The sequence below is a fragment of the Bombus vancouverensis genome, chromosome 17, assembly GCF_051014615.1.
Source record: "Bombus vancouverensis nearcticus chromosome 17, iyBomVanc1_principal, whole genome shotgun sequence".
Taxonomy (NCBI): Eukaryota; Metazoa; Arthropoda; class Insecta; order Hymenoptera; family Apidae; genus Bombus; species Bombus vancouverensis.
The window spans coordinates 6,929,556-6,940,226 of NC_134927.1; the positions used below are offsets into that span (position 1 = coordinate 6,929,556).

Consider the following 10,671-nt stretch of genomic DNA (forward strand, 5'->3'; position numbering starts at 1 on the left):
TATTTATTACATATATATATATATATATATATATATATAAGCGCGTGTATATTGGGTTGGCATTAGGTGGTAATGACAAAATCCGCAATCACTTAGCGGCCAACCTAATATTATTGATTATTATAATATTTAGTAAATTTTGACATTTACAAATTTTGTTAAATCATATAACTCCTTAAAGATAAAATGAGAAAAAATAATTCGTTTGAAGAACTTTTTGCGTACATCGTTTAATTATTAACCAAATTTTATTAATTTGTAGCATTCACATAGCTGCTTCAGAGATTAAACAGCTGACGTTATTATTCTTTAGATACTGATAAACGTAGTCAGTAGTTTAACCATAGTGTACATGTTTTATATTTCTCTTAAACAATTATCTGTTTACCTACAGGCAATTATGATCGTACATCGCTTGATGAATTCTACAAGCTAGCAAAATTTTATTAATAGCTAAATAGGGTACTTTAAAAATTCTGTTTTTCTGTTAAAAATAAAGTACGATCACATTTGAATAAATTTAACATATAGAATCGAAGAAATTATACATATATGATTTTATACAATAGTCAGGTACTCAGAAGCAAGTTGCATTGGATCAACATGATAAGAAGTAACTAAACGAACTTTTTGTCCATCTTGTGTTGTGAATTCTATTGCTTGTTCGCTATCGGCAATCCCCGATTGTTCTGATTCCTCCATTTGATTAATCGTTGCAACAGCACTTGCATCCGTATCTTCATCCTATTACATTTTAATTAGAATTGTATGTAACAATAACATTTTTTGTAAAATACATAATAATACATTAATTTATATTATACTACGTATTTGTAAAATGTTAGAATTTGTAAATAGAGGAGTTTCTGTTTAATTGTAACTAGTTTAAGACATTATATAACCGAGTAGATGATTTCCAGAAATTACACGTAGATCGACTTTCTTTCTATGATCGACTCGCCTCTGAATGAGTTTAAAGTGAAAAAGTATTGAATGCTCATCAGATGTAAGGAAGCTTATTACTTGAACAATTTTATTTAAAAATATTACCTGCAATGCCTTTACGATTGCTTCTGCATCTGTTTGTACAGTCGAAATATTTTTCACTTTTGTTTCTACCGTACTAGAAATGTCGACATTCTTTATGTCGGAATTTTGATTAACGTGTACACTTAATGGTGCTGTTAATTCATCTGGAATAACACCAGAATGAACTCTAATTTCTTGTCCATCACTAAGTTGATTGACAAATTGACTTTGAGATAAAAGCTGTCGAGCATCTTGGATTGAAAGAGGAATTGGGTTACCTTCTTCATCTGTAATCTGTAAATATAACTACCGTTTTATTCTTTTGTTATTACTACGTAATAACAGTTTAATATCTTATTCATCTTTACCTGAAGTTGAAGATCAGATTCTGAAAGTTCCACATTTATTCGTTCATTTGAGTTATTATTTTCATTAGCATGACCTGGATTAGAAAGCATGCTATCATTGCTAACGCTTAAATGTGTTAATGATTGATTTACATTCGTTTTCTCCTCTTTATTTCTCATCATTCCAGCGTCAACTGATTTCAATGTAAAATGTGGATTAGTTGAATTAGAAACAGATGTAAATTAATAAATACAAACGTTATAACATTGTCATTTTTACCGAAATGTAAAGTTCGAGACTGGTTAGGATCATCTGGATCTTGGTATGAAACATATATAATTTGTTGAATACCATCTCCTGATGTCTCATCTGTTGCAATAACTTGAGCCATTTGATCAGTTAATGAATGTTCATCAGATTCTTGAGAACTTGGTAAAATTTGCCAAACTTCTCCAATTGGAGAACCTTCTATTTCATTTATCGCAGAAAGTTTAGTTTCCCTATGTACCTAGAAGCAACTCGATAATAATTCCATCTTATTGAACTTTTCACTATTGAATCTATTAATACAATTTGGATTCTCTCTTACTTTTTTATGCTTTGTTAAGTTTGAACAATCAGCAAATGCTTTTCCGCAAACATCACAGGAATAAGGCTTTTCACCTAACAAATAAAAATATATGAAAACACATTTTTAAAAATAAATCTTAAACACATAAATTAATAATAAATAAATTAATTAATTAATTAATAATAAATTAATGTTGAAATTTTTGATAAAAATAGTAAATTTGGAAAAGCAGATTTAAATGGAGAATAAAAATGTTACCAGTGTGTAAACGAAGGTGCTTTTTCAAAGCCCATTGTTCTGTAAAACCTCGATTACAATGAGCACATTGAAAAGGACGTTCTCCTTTATGCCTGCGAACATGACATTTCCATGTATCTTTGTGCAAAAAGCACTTTGCGCAAAATTCACATTTCCAAGGGCGCTCGCCAGTGTGTCGTTTAACATGTAGTTTAAATTGTGAAGAAGTAGTAAACTTTCTGCCACAATAATCGCAGCAATAAGGTTTTTCCCCAGTATGTATTCGCATATGTTCTTGTAAATTTCCATTTTGTGAAAAACTTTTATGACATACCTCACATGTATATGGTTTGTGTCCTGTATGCCACCTAAATGTGAAATTATTTGTTTATTTAACTAAATTTAAATCAATGTATATAAATATATCTTTTATTTGTATAGTAACCTATAATGTAGCGTGAGACTAGTTTTATGTGCAAATTGCTGCCCACAAATTTCGCAAAAATATTTTTTTTCTCCAGTATGTGTAGATTGATGATTGATTAGATTTGCCTTTGTTTTAAAACTGGCATTACATGATTTACAAATATATGGCCGATCATCAGAATGTACAAGCTGATGACGTTGCAACAATTGCTTATGTTTAAAACTTTTTCCGCATTTATTGCAAACAAATCGACGACCATTATTGTGTTCTGCTTCTTTATGATATACTACAGAACTAGGATGATTGAGTACTTTTCCACAAATATCACATGGATACTCTTTCTCTAATTTATTTCTCTAAAAAATAATAAAAAAATATTTAATTATTATATTTTTTTATATATTGGGAACCTTTATAATTTTTAGAGTATAATTTATCCATATTCATTCTTTTACCTCGTGTATTGACATATGATGTTTTAAAGCTGCTTGTTGTGTGAAATTTTTATTACAAATAGTGCATATAAATAATTTATCACGTTCATGAGCCATTTTTAAATGCAGGTCATACATCTCCTTTGTTTCAAATAACTTTTCACAGTGTTCACATGGAACATTTTTCTGAGAATCACTAGAATTGTTTGAATTATTTGTATGTTGTTCTTCAGTCAATGCATGATCAAGTGTGTTAGAAATATTATTTTCTTCGGATAAACGTTTTGATTCAAAGGTTGAATCTTCGACAATATGCTCAAAATCTTGATTAACATCATCTCCAGTATGATGAGTTGCCTTCTGATGCAATTCTAAATTTTCTTTACTCGTAAATAACTTTTTACATTCCGAACATTCGTATTTTATGCCTTTGTGGAAACTCCTAATTACAAAAAGCAAATATTACTTTCATTGTATACAACGTTAAAATTTCGCTAAATTCTATTTACTTGTGTACAATATATCTGCTACGTTGAAGAAACCCCCGACCACATAATTGACACGTGAACTTATTTCTTCTACGACGTAATTTTGGTCGACCTCGTCCTCTACCTCTGTTTACTATCACTAACTCTCCAAGATCTTTTCCTTCTTCAGATTCTAAGTGACCAATTATTTCTAAAATATACAAATGATTATTGATAAATAATTATTAAATAAATACCTTTAAATTAATGTATTTCACTATTTCTTACCTTCTTGACTATCAGGAACAGACATATTTAACTGTTCTTCAGGATCCTCAAAATTATCAGGATCATCATCGTCTTCTTCATCGATAACTCCCTCCTCCTTATATATTCTTTCTAGTTCTTTGCCTTGAACTGCCTCCATATATCTGAATCATTTCATATGCTATTATAAAAATGATAGTAATTACCTTTAAATGTTTCTCCTTACAATCAATACCTTTTGGGAACTTTACGCTTTCTGCGACGTCTTCCATCTCCATCTACTTCATCTATTTCCTCTTCATGTTTATCTTCTTCTTCTTGACTCACTGCTTCTAGTACATCTCCCTTTGTTAATTCCTGAAATTTAATAGTTTAAAATATTTTATCTTGAACAAACATGTTACTTTTACAAACCACAGATATGTTCTCTGCGTGAGATTTTGGTGGACGTCCTCTTTTTCGTTTGGGTTTACTTAATCCTTCCATTTGTAAACTCATTTCATGTTCTGCAGCATACATAGAACCATCTGGCATTACTATTAAACAATATCATAATTAAAAATTTTGCAATAGATCTTTAATTAGAATATAATATAATCTTTAGTATGAAACAATACTTTTTATTATGATTTGTTGCTCAAAGTGGTCCTCTTCTTCGTTATATCTTGGAATAATATCCAACTGTGATGTTTCTGATCTAACATCTGTGTTCTCCTTTTCTGCACGTAAGCGTTCTCGTTCAGCTTTACGTTGTTGTTCTATCTGATGCTTCCACATCTCACGAATTTTCCTTTGGCCATCCACCAATAATTCAAAAAACTGTATCGTAGCCTCCAGTTGAATATTACAACCAGGACAAATTGTACGTGGTAATTTCCCATCATCTCGAATCTTTAATGAAAATTGTATTATAACATTTATTTGAAAATAAATTCAATGCTTCTCTTTGTAGTATAACCTCAAACAATAAATCAATAATTACGCCAATTGATATTCATTATTTTTACATTTTGCAAGAGATTATTCAGAAAAACTGAAATTTTGTACATCTTAAAATGAAACTTATATGACGAACAAAAACATTAATATTTTAAAATAATATCATATCGAATCAAATTGAATAGGATTAATAACAATACACAGTAACGAATATGTTTAACATTAAATTATGAACATAATTAGAATATTTATTATCATTTAAAAAATTTTATTAACAAAGACGATGTTCTGCAATCATACTAACATTTATAAAAATTATAGTAAATTCTCAGACAAATAACAGACAAAGTAAATAACAATGTACAGTGTACAGTATCAGGAGGAAATATCGAACATTTGATTCTGGTAGTATTTGTGTATAAAGCAGGAAGTCAAGTTAGAGTCTAATGTTTCGAAATTTCGTACCTTGAGCGGCAAGTACCGATTGACCATAGAACTTAAATCTGGATCATCACCATCTGCCATATAGAGTAATTCTCCATTACCATTATCTTCTGCACATAACCGACAAATTGTTGAATCATAAAGTCGTACTTCTGCCATGATTCCAAGGGAACTGCTCACTAACGACTAACATCGATTTTATCCTAACCAAACCGACCAGTGAGTACGCACAACTACTGCACACAATTTATTTTAACCATACGCAATGTAATCCATCATTTGAAAATTTATGTATAAATTTTCGTGCTATGTAGAGATTTTGGTTCTTTCCTACGTAATATTCTTTTAATAAATTTATCTTTAAATTGTACAAAAGCTTTTATATACAGTAATCGATATGTTGTCGATATTTCGACTCCACAGAACAAGCAATATGTCGATATTTTATAATCGATATAAGTCGATATAATTTATTAAATGTCGATGATAAAGTATACAATTTTTAATGTCAGTTTTATTCATAAAATTTTTGTTAACAATATCTTATTTATGTATAAACATTATTTCATAATATAGCAGGTTTTTATTAAATATAAAAGGTATTAAAATATTTAGTTTTTATGAAGAAGTCAATGCTCACTTTTTATTAATTTCTTTGAACACGTTACATGGTGTTTTGATTGTTTTTCATTTTACATAATTAAATCTTTTGAATATATAGATAAAATGAAATTGATTATGTTATTGATTACATAGGTAAGATGTATTATTTATCATCACCAAAGATGGAGAAAGAAGAAAGTACACTTGAAGGACATGAATTTTATACAGCAGCTGTCAAATACTGGGAACATGTTCCACCTACAATAGATGGAATGCTTGGAGGTTTTGGGTTTATTTCTCAAATTGATATAAAGGGATCCACAAAATTTTTAAAGGCTTTGTTTGAGGTATATATTATAATGATTAATTTTCAAGATTAATATTCAAGATTCTTATCATTAAATTTTTTAAATATTATGATACCTAAAGTTTGTTTTATTTCAGTTAAAAAATCCTCCATTGAAGACATATGCATTAGATTGTGGTGCAGGCATAGGAAGGATAACTAAGAATTTATTATTAAATCATTTTAAATACGTTGACTTAGTGGAGCAAAATTTAAAATTTTTAGAAGTAGCTAAAACATGTTTGAAAAGCCATTCAACAAGAATTTGCAACTATTATCCAATTGGTAATACTCCATTGGTTTATACAAAGTAGGAAAGACATTTAATTGATTAAATCATATTTCAAGGACTACAAAACTTTTGCTTTACTGCCAAGTATGATGTCATTTGGTGCCAGTGGGTTTTGGGTCATTTAAAGCGTGATGATTTGATAGAATTTTTAAAAAAGTGTTCGTAAGTATTTTGTTTAGCCTCAATAAAAATTAAAAACTATTTTTAATCATCTAATAAAACTTTTATAGGAGTGGCCTAAAATCTAATGGTGTAATAGTGATTAAAGAAAATGTGACCAGTTCTGAAAATTTGGAGATTGATACAAAGGATTCATCAGTGACACGACCTCTTTCTGAATTCTATCGTATATTTCAGGAATCTAATTTAGCTTGTATAAAGGAAGAACAACAACATAAATTTCCACGTGGATTGTACCCAGTTTATATGTTTGCTTTAAAGTCAGATAACAAACTTCAAACCTCAATGTAAAGACTAATAGAGTATTAAATAAATTATTTCATTACCTATACACATTCTATCAAAAAATTATATTATATTTAATATTATAAATTTGAAGTTCGTTCTAATTTTATAACAGTTCCAAAAAGTATCTCTGCTTAAAAAAGTAAATTTATTTTGGACGTATCTTTTCATACATAAATCGTTGATTTACATCTTGAGGAGAAGCATTTATAAGTCGTTTCTTTACAGCATGGAAATGCATTAAAGCAAAGTTATACAGTTCATTTTCCATCTTCCAAACAACAGATTTCTGTATTTTGTCTATTGTTTCAGGTCGTGGATTGATTTTTTGAGTAGTTTGCCGCAAATGTGATTTATTATCTGCAATTTAATAATTCATTAGTAATTTAAAAAATCTTATTTCTTAATAAAATTTCGATTATATCATCTCTTACTATGCAAAAAAGAATTATAAGCTCCTCTAAAGAAACGTGGAAGTACAATTTGCAAAATTTCTACAAATTCTGTTAATTCTTCTGTCACTCCTACAAGGAGATAATGTTTTTGTAAATTTCTTTTTGCTTCTTCTAATGCCCAACTATTTCCAATTTCCCTATTAAATAATATTTGTTCATTATAAATTATGATAACTGTATTAATTTATTAAATCTTACCAACAAGCAGGATCATGACCACACAGAAATGGTATTTGTAACCACATATTGTCAGGATCACAATCTGGTTGTCCTGCCTCAATACACTCGTCGAAAGTCTACAAAAATATATGTGATTTAGCACGATTAATATAATAATAATAAATATAAATTATTATTATTATTATGAATACGAACCTTGGTGTCTCCATGCTTTTTTCTAATTAAATGTGGCCTAAAATTATCTCCATATCTTAAAAAGTAGTAATAGGAAACAAATCTATCTAAAGGTTTACGCAAGATATTTATGTATAAAGGCGATTGTCTTACACCAAATCTAAAGCATAAACATAATTTTAAAAAATAAAACAAATGTTTTTCATAATGAATATTTCTGTATACTTACTTCTCAAAATTCAAGAATGCAACATGACCGTGATAAAATGCTGGCTTTTTTGTATTCCAAACAGTTATATTATTTGCAAATTGAATCTACAATTTTTCAACATATATTACAAATGAATTAACAAATAATAATAAATTAAGGATGATATAATACTACCTGATTAGGAAGTGTAAGCGTATGCATGTTATTAGAGACATTAATATGTAAAACATGGTATTTGTTGTGTTTGCACAGATCGTAGACCAAACCTACAAAGCTGGTTGATGCTGTCTTTGGTACCCTGTTGTAGATAATGATGAGATCATCAAAAGTTGATTTGTAAGAATGCTCACTAGCTTCAATCCCACTTTGAATATTGTTTTGTTCTTGCGTGATGGCATTGTCTGGAAGTACGATAGGATACCTATGTTATTCCATCACCTTTAACAGAACGAAATATTAAAAGGATGAAACTTTTGTTGTTACGAATTAATAAAATTAATTGTCTATTATAACGCCTACGCAATAGTTTGTAGTGATCCTCCAGGAAATTTAGTTTCGTTTTTAAATAAATGATAGTGATTGTGAATATCACCACTAAAATCCATTGCAGTAAAAAGCTTCTGTGTATCATTATTTTTCTTATTAACTTTTTAATTGTTCTTTGTCATATGAGTAGGAAAATACACTTCATGAATTCTATGCTAATACCGTTTTTAACTTATAAATATTGATAAACTGTACAATACGACCAGTTTCATTCGCAGATTCGATAAACGATAGTTATTTTGATCCAAACCAAACACTATTCATTTTTATTAGTTAATAATATAATAAAATAGCAATTATATGTATTTTAGAAACAACATTAACTATAATTATTAAATATACGTATATACATATAATTGATATTTTATCTCCGTGAAGCTCACTTATCCACATCAATGAAGTTCGCTTCTATTACGTAAGTCGATAATCTAAGTTATCGATTAATCGCATATCGAATGTCGATTATATTGAAACGAATATTGATGTATTAACCAAACAACTATTTTCAAAACTATGATAATGAAGATATTAAAATTTAATAGCTATTTAAAACTAAAATATCATTGATAAAAAAAATGTACATTTAAAATATGAATTGCATCAATGCATATTACGATAAATAATTAACTTATAGTAATTTCAATATTTTTAATTCTTTCAAACAATGTCAAATATTTATTTAAAATATCATACTTTCCATATAATTTATTAACACATAAATTTAGTATATATAAAAATTATAATATGAAAATTAATTATATGTAATGCTTCAAGTATTTACATTTTGTGAATACATTCAATATACTCTCAAGCAGAACTTTTAAAAATCAATTGTATATATTAACTTTGCAGTAAAAAATCTCAGTTTATATGCGAAAGTTATATTTTTGTTTATTGATAAAATTATAATATTTATATGCATCTTTTAATTTATACAGAATAAGTAATAGTATATGTTATGTTTATATGTAGCAACATATAAAATGTTTTTATTATAACTTTCAAACATATTTATTTTCAAGTTTATTTAATATTTACATAAGATAGAGTATGTATATCATTCAACAAAATGCATCACATAATAAAATTGATTAGTAAATACATTGCTTGTATGAAATTTTAACAAGCAATATAAATTCTTTAAATGTTTCCCACTAACATTTATTCCAGCATTTTTATATTTTTACATAATAATATCCTAAATTTATCATGTAAAAAAAACAATGAAAATTAATGAATCAACTAACAGGATTTGTTGTCCTCGATGTATTTTACTTTTTACATTTATATAATATATTCAATTAATAGAATTAAATAATGTTAAATAAGTTTATTCCAATGAATTTAACATCAGGAGTTGTTTCAATACCTTTGTTTGACTAGTTTCCCTTATTTCACCAGCTAAGAACATTTCATCTACAACTGTATAGACCTATAACAAGTTTTACATTAAAATAAAATTACGTTGTAATATAAATTTAGATATACACATACATAAAAAATTACCTTATAAAAATTAAACACAAGGTCCAACTCACATACATTATGGAAATATTCATTTAGTACTTCAACAAAATTATGTATTGCTTCTAGGTAACATAGATTATTATCATTGACATCAACACAAATGCAAAAATATAAACCAGCATATCTTCTATATACAATTTTGAAGTTACGAAACTAAAATATGAGAAATTCAATATTTAATACATATTATAATGATACATGATATATGAAATTTACCTCAACAAAGTTAGTATGTTTAGCATCTCGTACAGTCACCACTGCATGAACTTCTTCTATTAGCTTCTGCTTCTCATCGTCATCAAAATTCATATACCATTTTGCCAATCTCGTTTTTCCAGCTCTGTTTTGAATGAGGATGAAACGGATCTGTACATTATTTGACAACTTTTTAGAGTTTATTCTGTTTGAATTGATAAATAATTTTGTAAAAACGTAATCTTTATTATTACAAAAAAAGAAGGGATTATATTTTACACTATTGAAGTAATGAAAACAAATACATTTACCAACACTTAATACACTTAATAATTACTTGCCATGATTGATCTGTCTTTATAAGCTAACCAATACTACAATTGCTGCACTTGACAATCGATTAACAAGAATACACAGGATCGAGCGACATTTGTTGACGCCCCTAAACCATCAAATTATGAATTAAACCGCACTCGTGTCTAGAAATCTGATAAGAAAATCTAGACAGTTCAAT

General features: G+C 27.9%; 4 protein-coding genes across 10 annotated transcripts; 1 reads left to right on the plus strand and 3 right to left on the minus strand.

Annotated features, from left to right (window-relative positions):
- Positions 1 to 229: 229 nt before the first annotated feature.
- On the minus strand, positions 230 to 5,322 carry LOC117165998 (uncharacterized). Of its 2 annotated transcripts, none has more exons than XM_033349555.2 (14): positions 5,185 to 5,322; positions 4,398 to 4,671; positions 4,195 to 4,316; positions 4,016 to 4,137; positions 3,802 to 3,944; positions 3,556 to 3,724; positions 3,068 to 3,488; positions 2,631 to 2,968; positions 2,207 to 2,553; positions 1,967 to 2,040; positions 1,657 to 1,885; positions 1,398 to 1,570; positions 1,051 to 1,323; positions 230 to 744 (listed from the first exon to the last, which is right to left on the minus strand). In XM_033349555.2, exons 1-14 carry the CDS (start codon positions 5,320 to 5,322, stop codon positions 559 to 561), a joined length of 3,009 nt encoding a protein of 1,002 aa, XP_033205446.1. In that variant the 3' UTR covers positions 230 to 558. The 2 variants fall into 2 exon arrangements, with proteins under 2 accessions (XP_033205446.1, XP_033205447.1); XM_033349556.2 differs by lacking the exon at positions 5,185 to 5,322 and adding an exon at positions 5,024 to 5,101.
- Ntmt (N-terminal methyltransferase) lies at positions 5,144 to 6,915 on the plus strand. Of its 3 annotated transcripts, none has more exons than XM_076626092.1 (5): positions 5,144 to 5,249; positions 5,920 to 6,113; positions 6,211 to 6,397; positions 6,461 to 6,566; positions 6,635 to 6,915. In XM_076626092.1, the coding sequence occupies exons 2-5, from the start codon at positions 5,925 to 5,927 to the stop codon at positions 6,873 to 6,875; spliced, it is 723 nt and encodes a 240-aa protein (XP_076482207.1). In that variant the 5' UTR covers positions 5,144 to 5,249; positions 5,920 to 5,924; the 3' UTR covers positions 6,876 to 6,915. The 3 variants fall into 3 exon arrangements, with proteins under 3 accessions (XP_076482207.1, XP_033205457.1, XP_076482206.1); XM_033349566.2 differs by having other exon boundaries at positions 5,244 to 5,382; XM_076626091.1 differs by lacking the exon at positions 5,144 to 5,249 and adding an exon at positions 5,632 to 5,762.
- Positions 6,916 to 6,998: 83 nt separating this feature from the next.
- Positions 6,999 to 8,843, minus strand: LOC117165999 (Heparan sulfate 2-O-sulfotransferase). 3 transcript variants are annotated; one of them, XM_076626090.1, is made up of 8 exons: positions 8,786 to 8,804; positions 8,409 to 8,691; positions 8,064 to 8,290; positions 7,908 to 7,993; positions 7,700 to 7,838; positions 7,523 to 7,620; positions 7,304 to 7,461; positions 6,999 to 7,229 (listed from the first exon to the last, which is right to left on the minus strand). In XM_076626090.1, the coding sequence occupies exons 2-8, from the start codon at positions 8,518 to 8,520 to the stop codon at positions 7,018 to 7,020; spliced, it is 1,032 nt and encodes a 343-aa protein (XP_076482205.1). In that variant the 5' UTR covers positions 8,521 to 8,691; positions 8,786 to 8,804; the 3' UTR covers positions 6,999 to 7,017. The 3 variants fall into 3 exon arrangements, with proteins under 3 accessions (XP_076482205.1, XP_033205451.1, XP_033205449.1); XM_033349560.2 differs by lacking the exons at positions 8,409 to 8,691; positions 8,786 to 8,804 and adding an exon at positions 8,819 to 8,843; XM_033349558.2 differs by lacking the exon at positions 8,786 to 8,804 and having other exon boundaries at positions 8,409 to 8,767.
- A 578-nt stretch (positions 8,844 to 9,421) lies between these two features.
- Positions 9,422 to 10,637, minus strand: AP-2sigma (adaptor protein complex 2, sigma subunit). 2 transcript variants are annotated; one of them, XM_033349813.2, is made up of 4 exons: positions 10,499 to 10,637; positions 10,179 to 10,328; positions 9,942 to 10,115; positions 9,422 to 9,867 (listed from the first exon to the last, which is right to left on the minus strand). In XM_033349813.2, the coding sequence occupies exons 1-4, from the start codon at positions 10,499 to 10,501 to the stop codon at positions 9,766 to 9,768; spliced, it is 429 nt and encodes a 142-aa protein (XP_033205704.1). In that variant the 5' UTR covers positions 10,502 to 10,637; the 3' UTR covers positions 9,422 to 9,765. The 2 variants fall into 2 exon arrangements, with proteins under 2 accessions (XP_033205704.1, XP_076482134.1); XM_076626019.1 differs by having other exon boundaries at positions 10,469 to 10,563.
- Between the last annotated feature and the right edge of the window lie 34 nt (positions 10,638 to 10,671).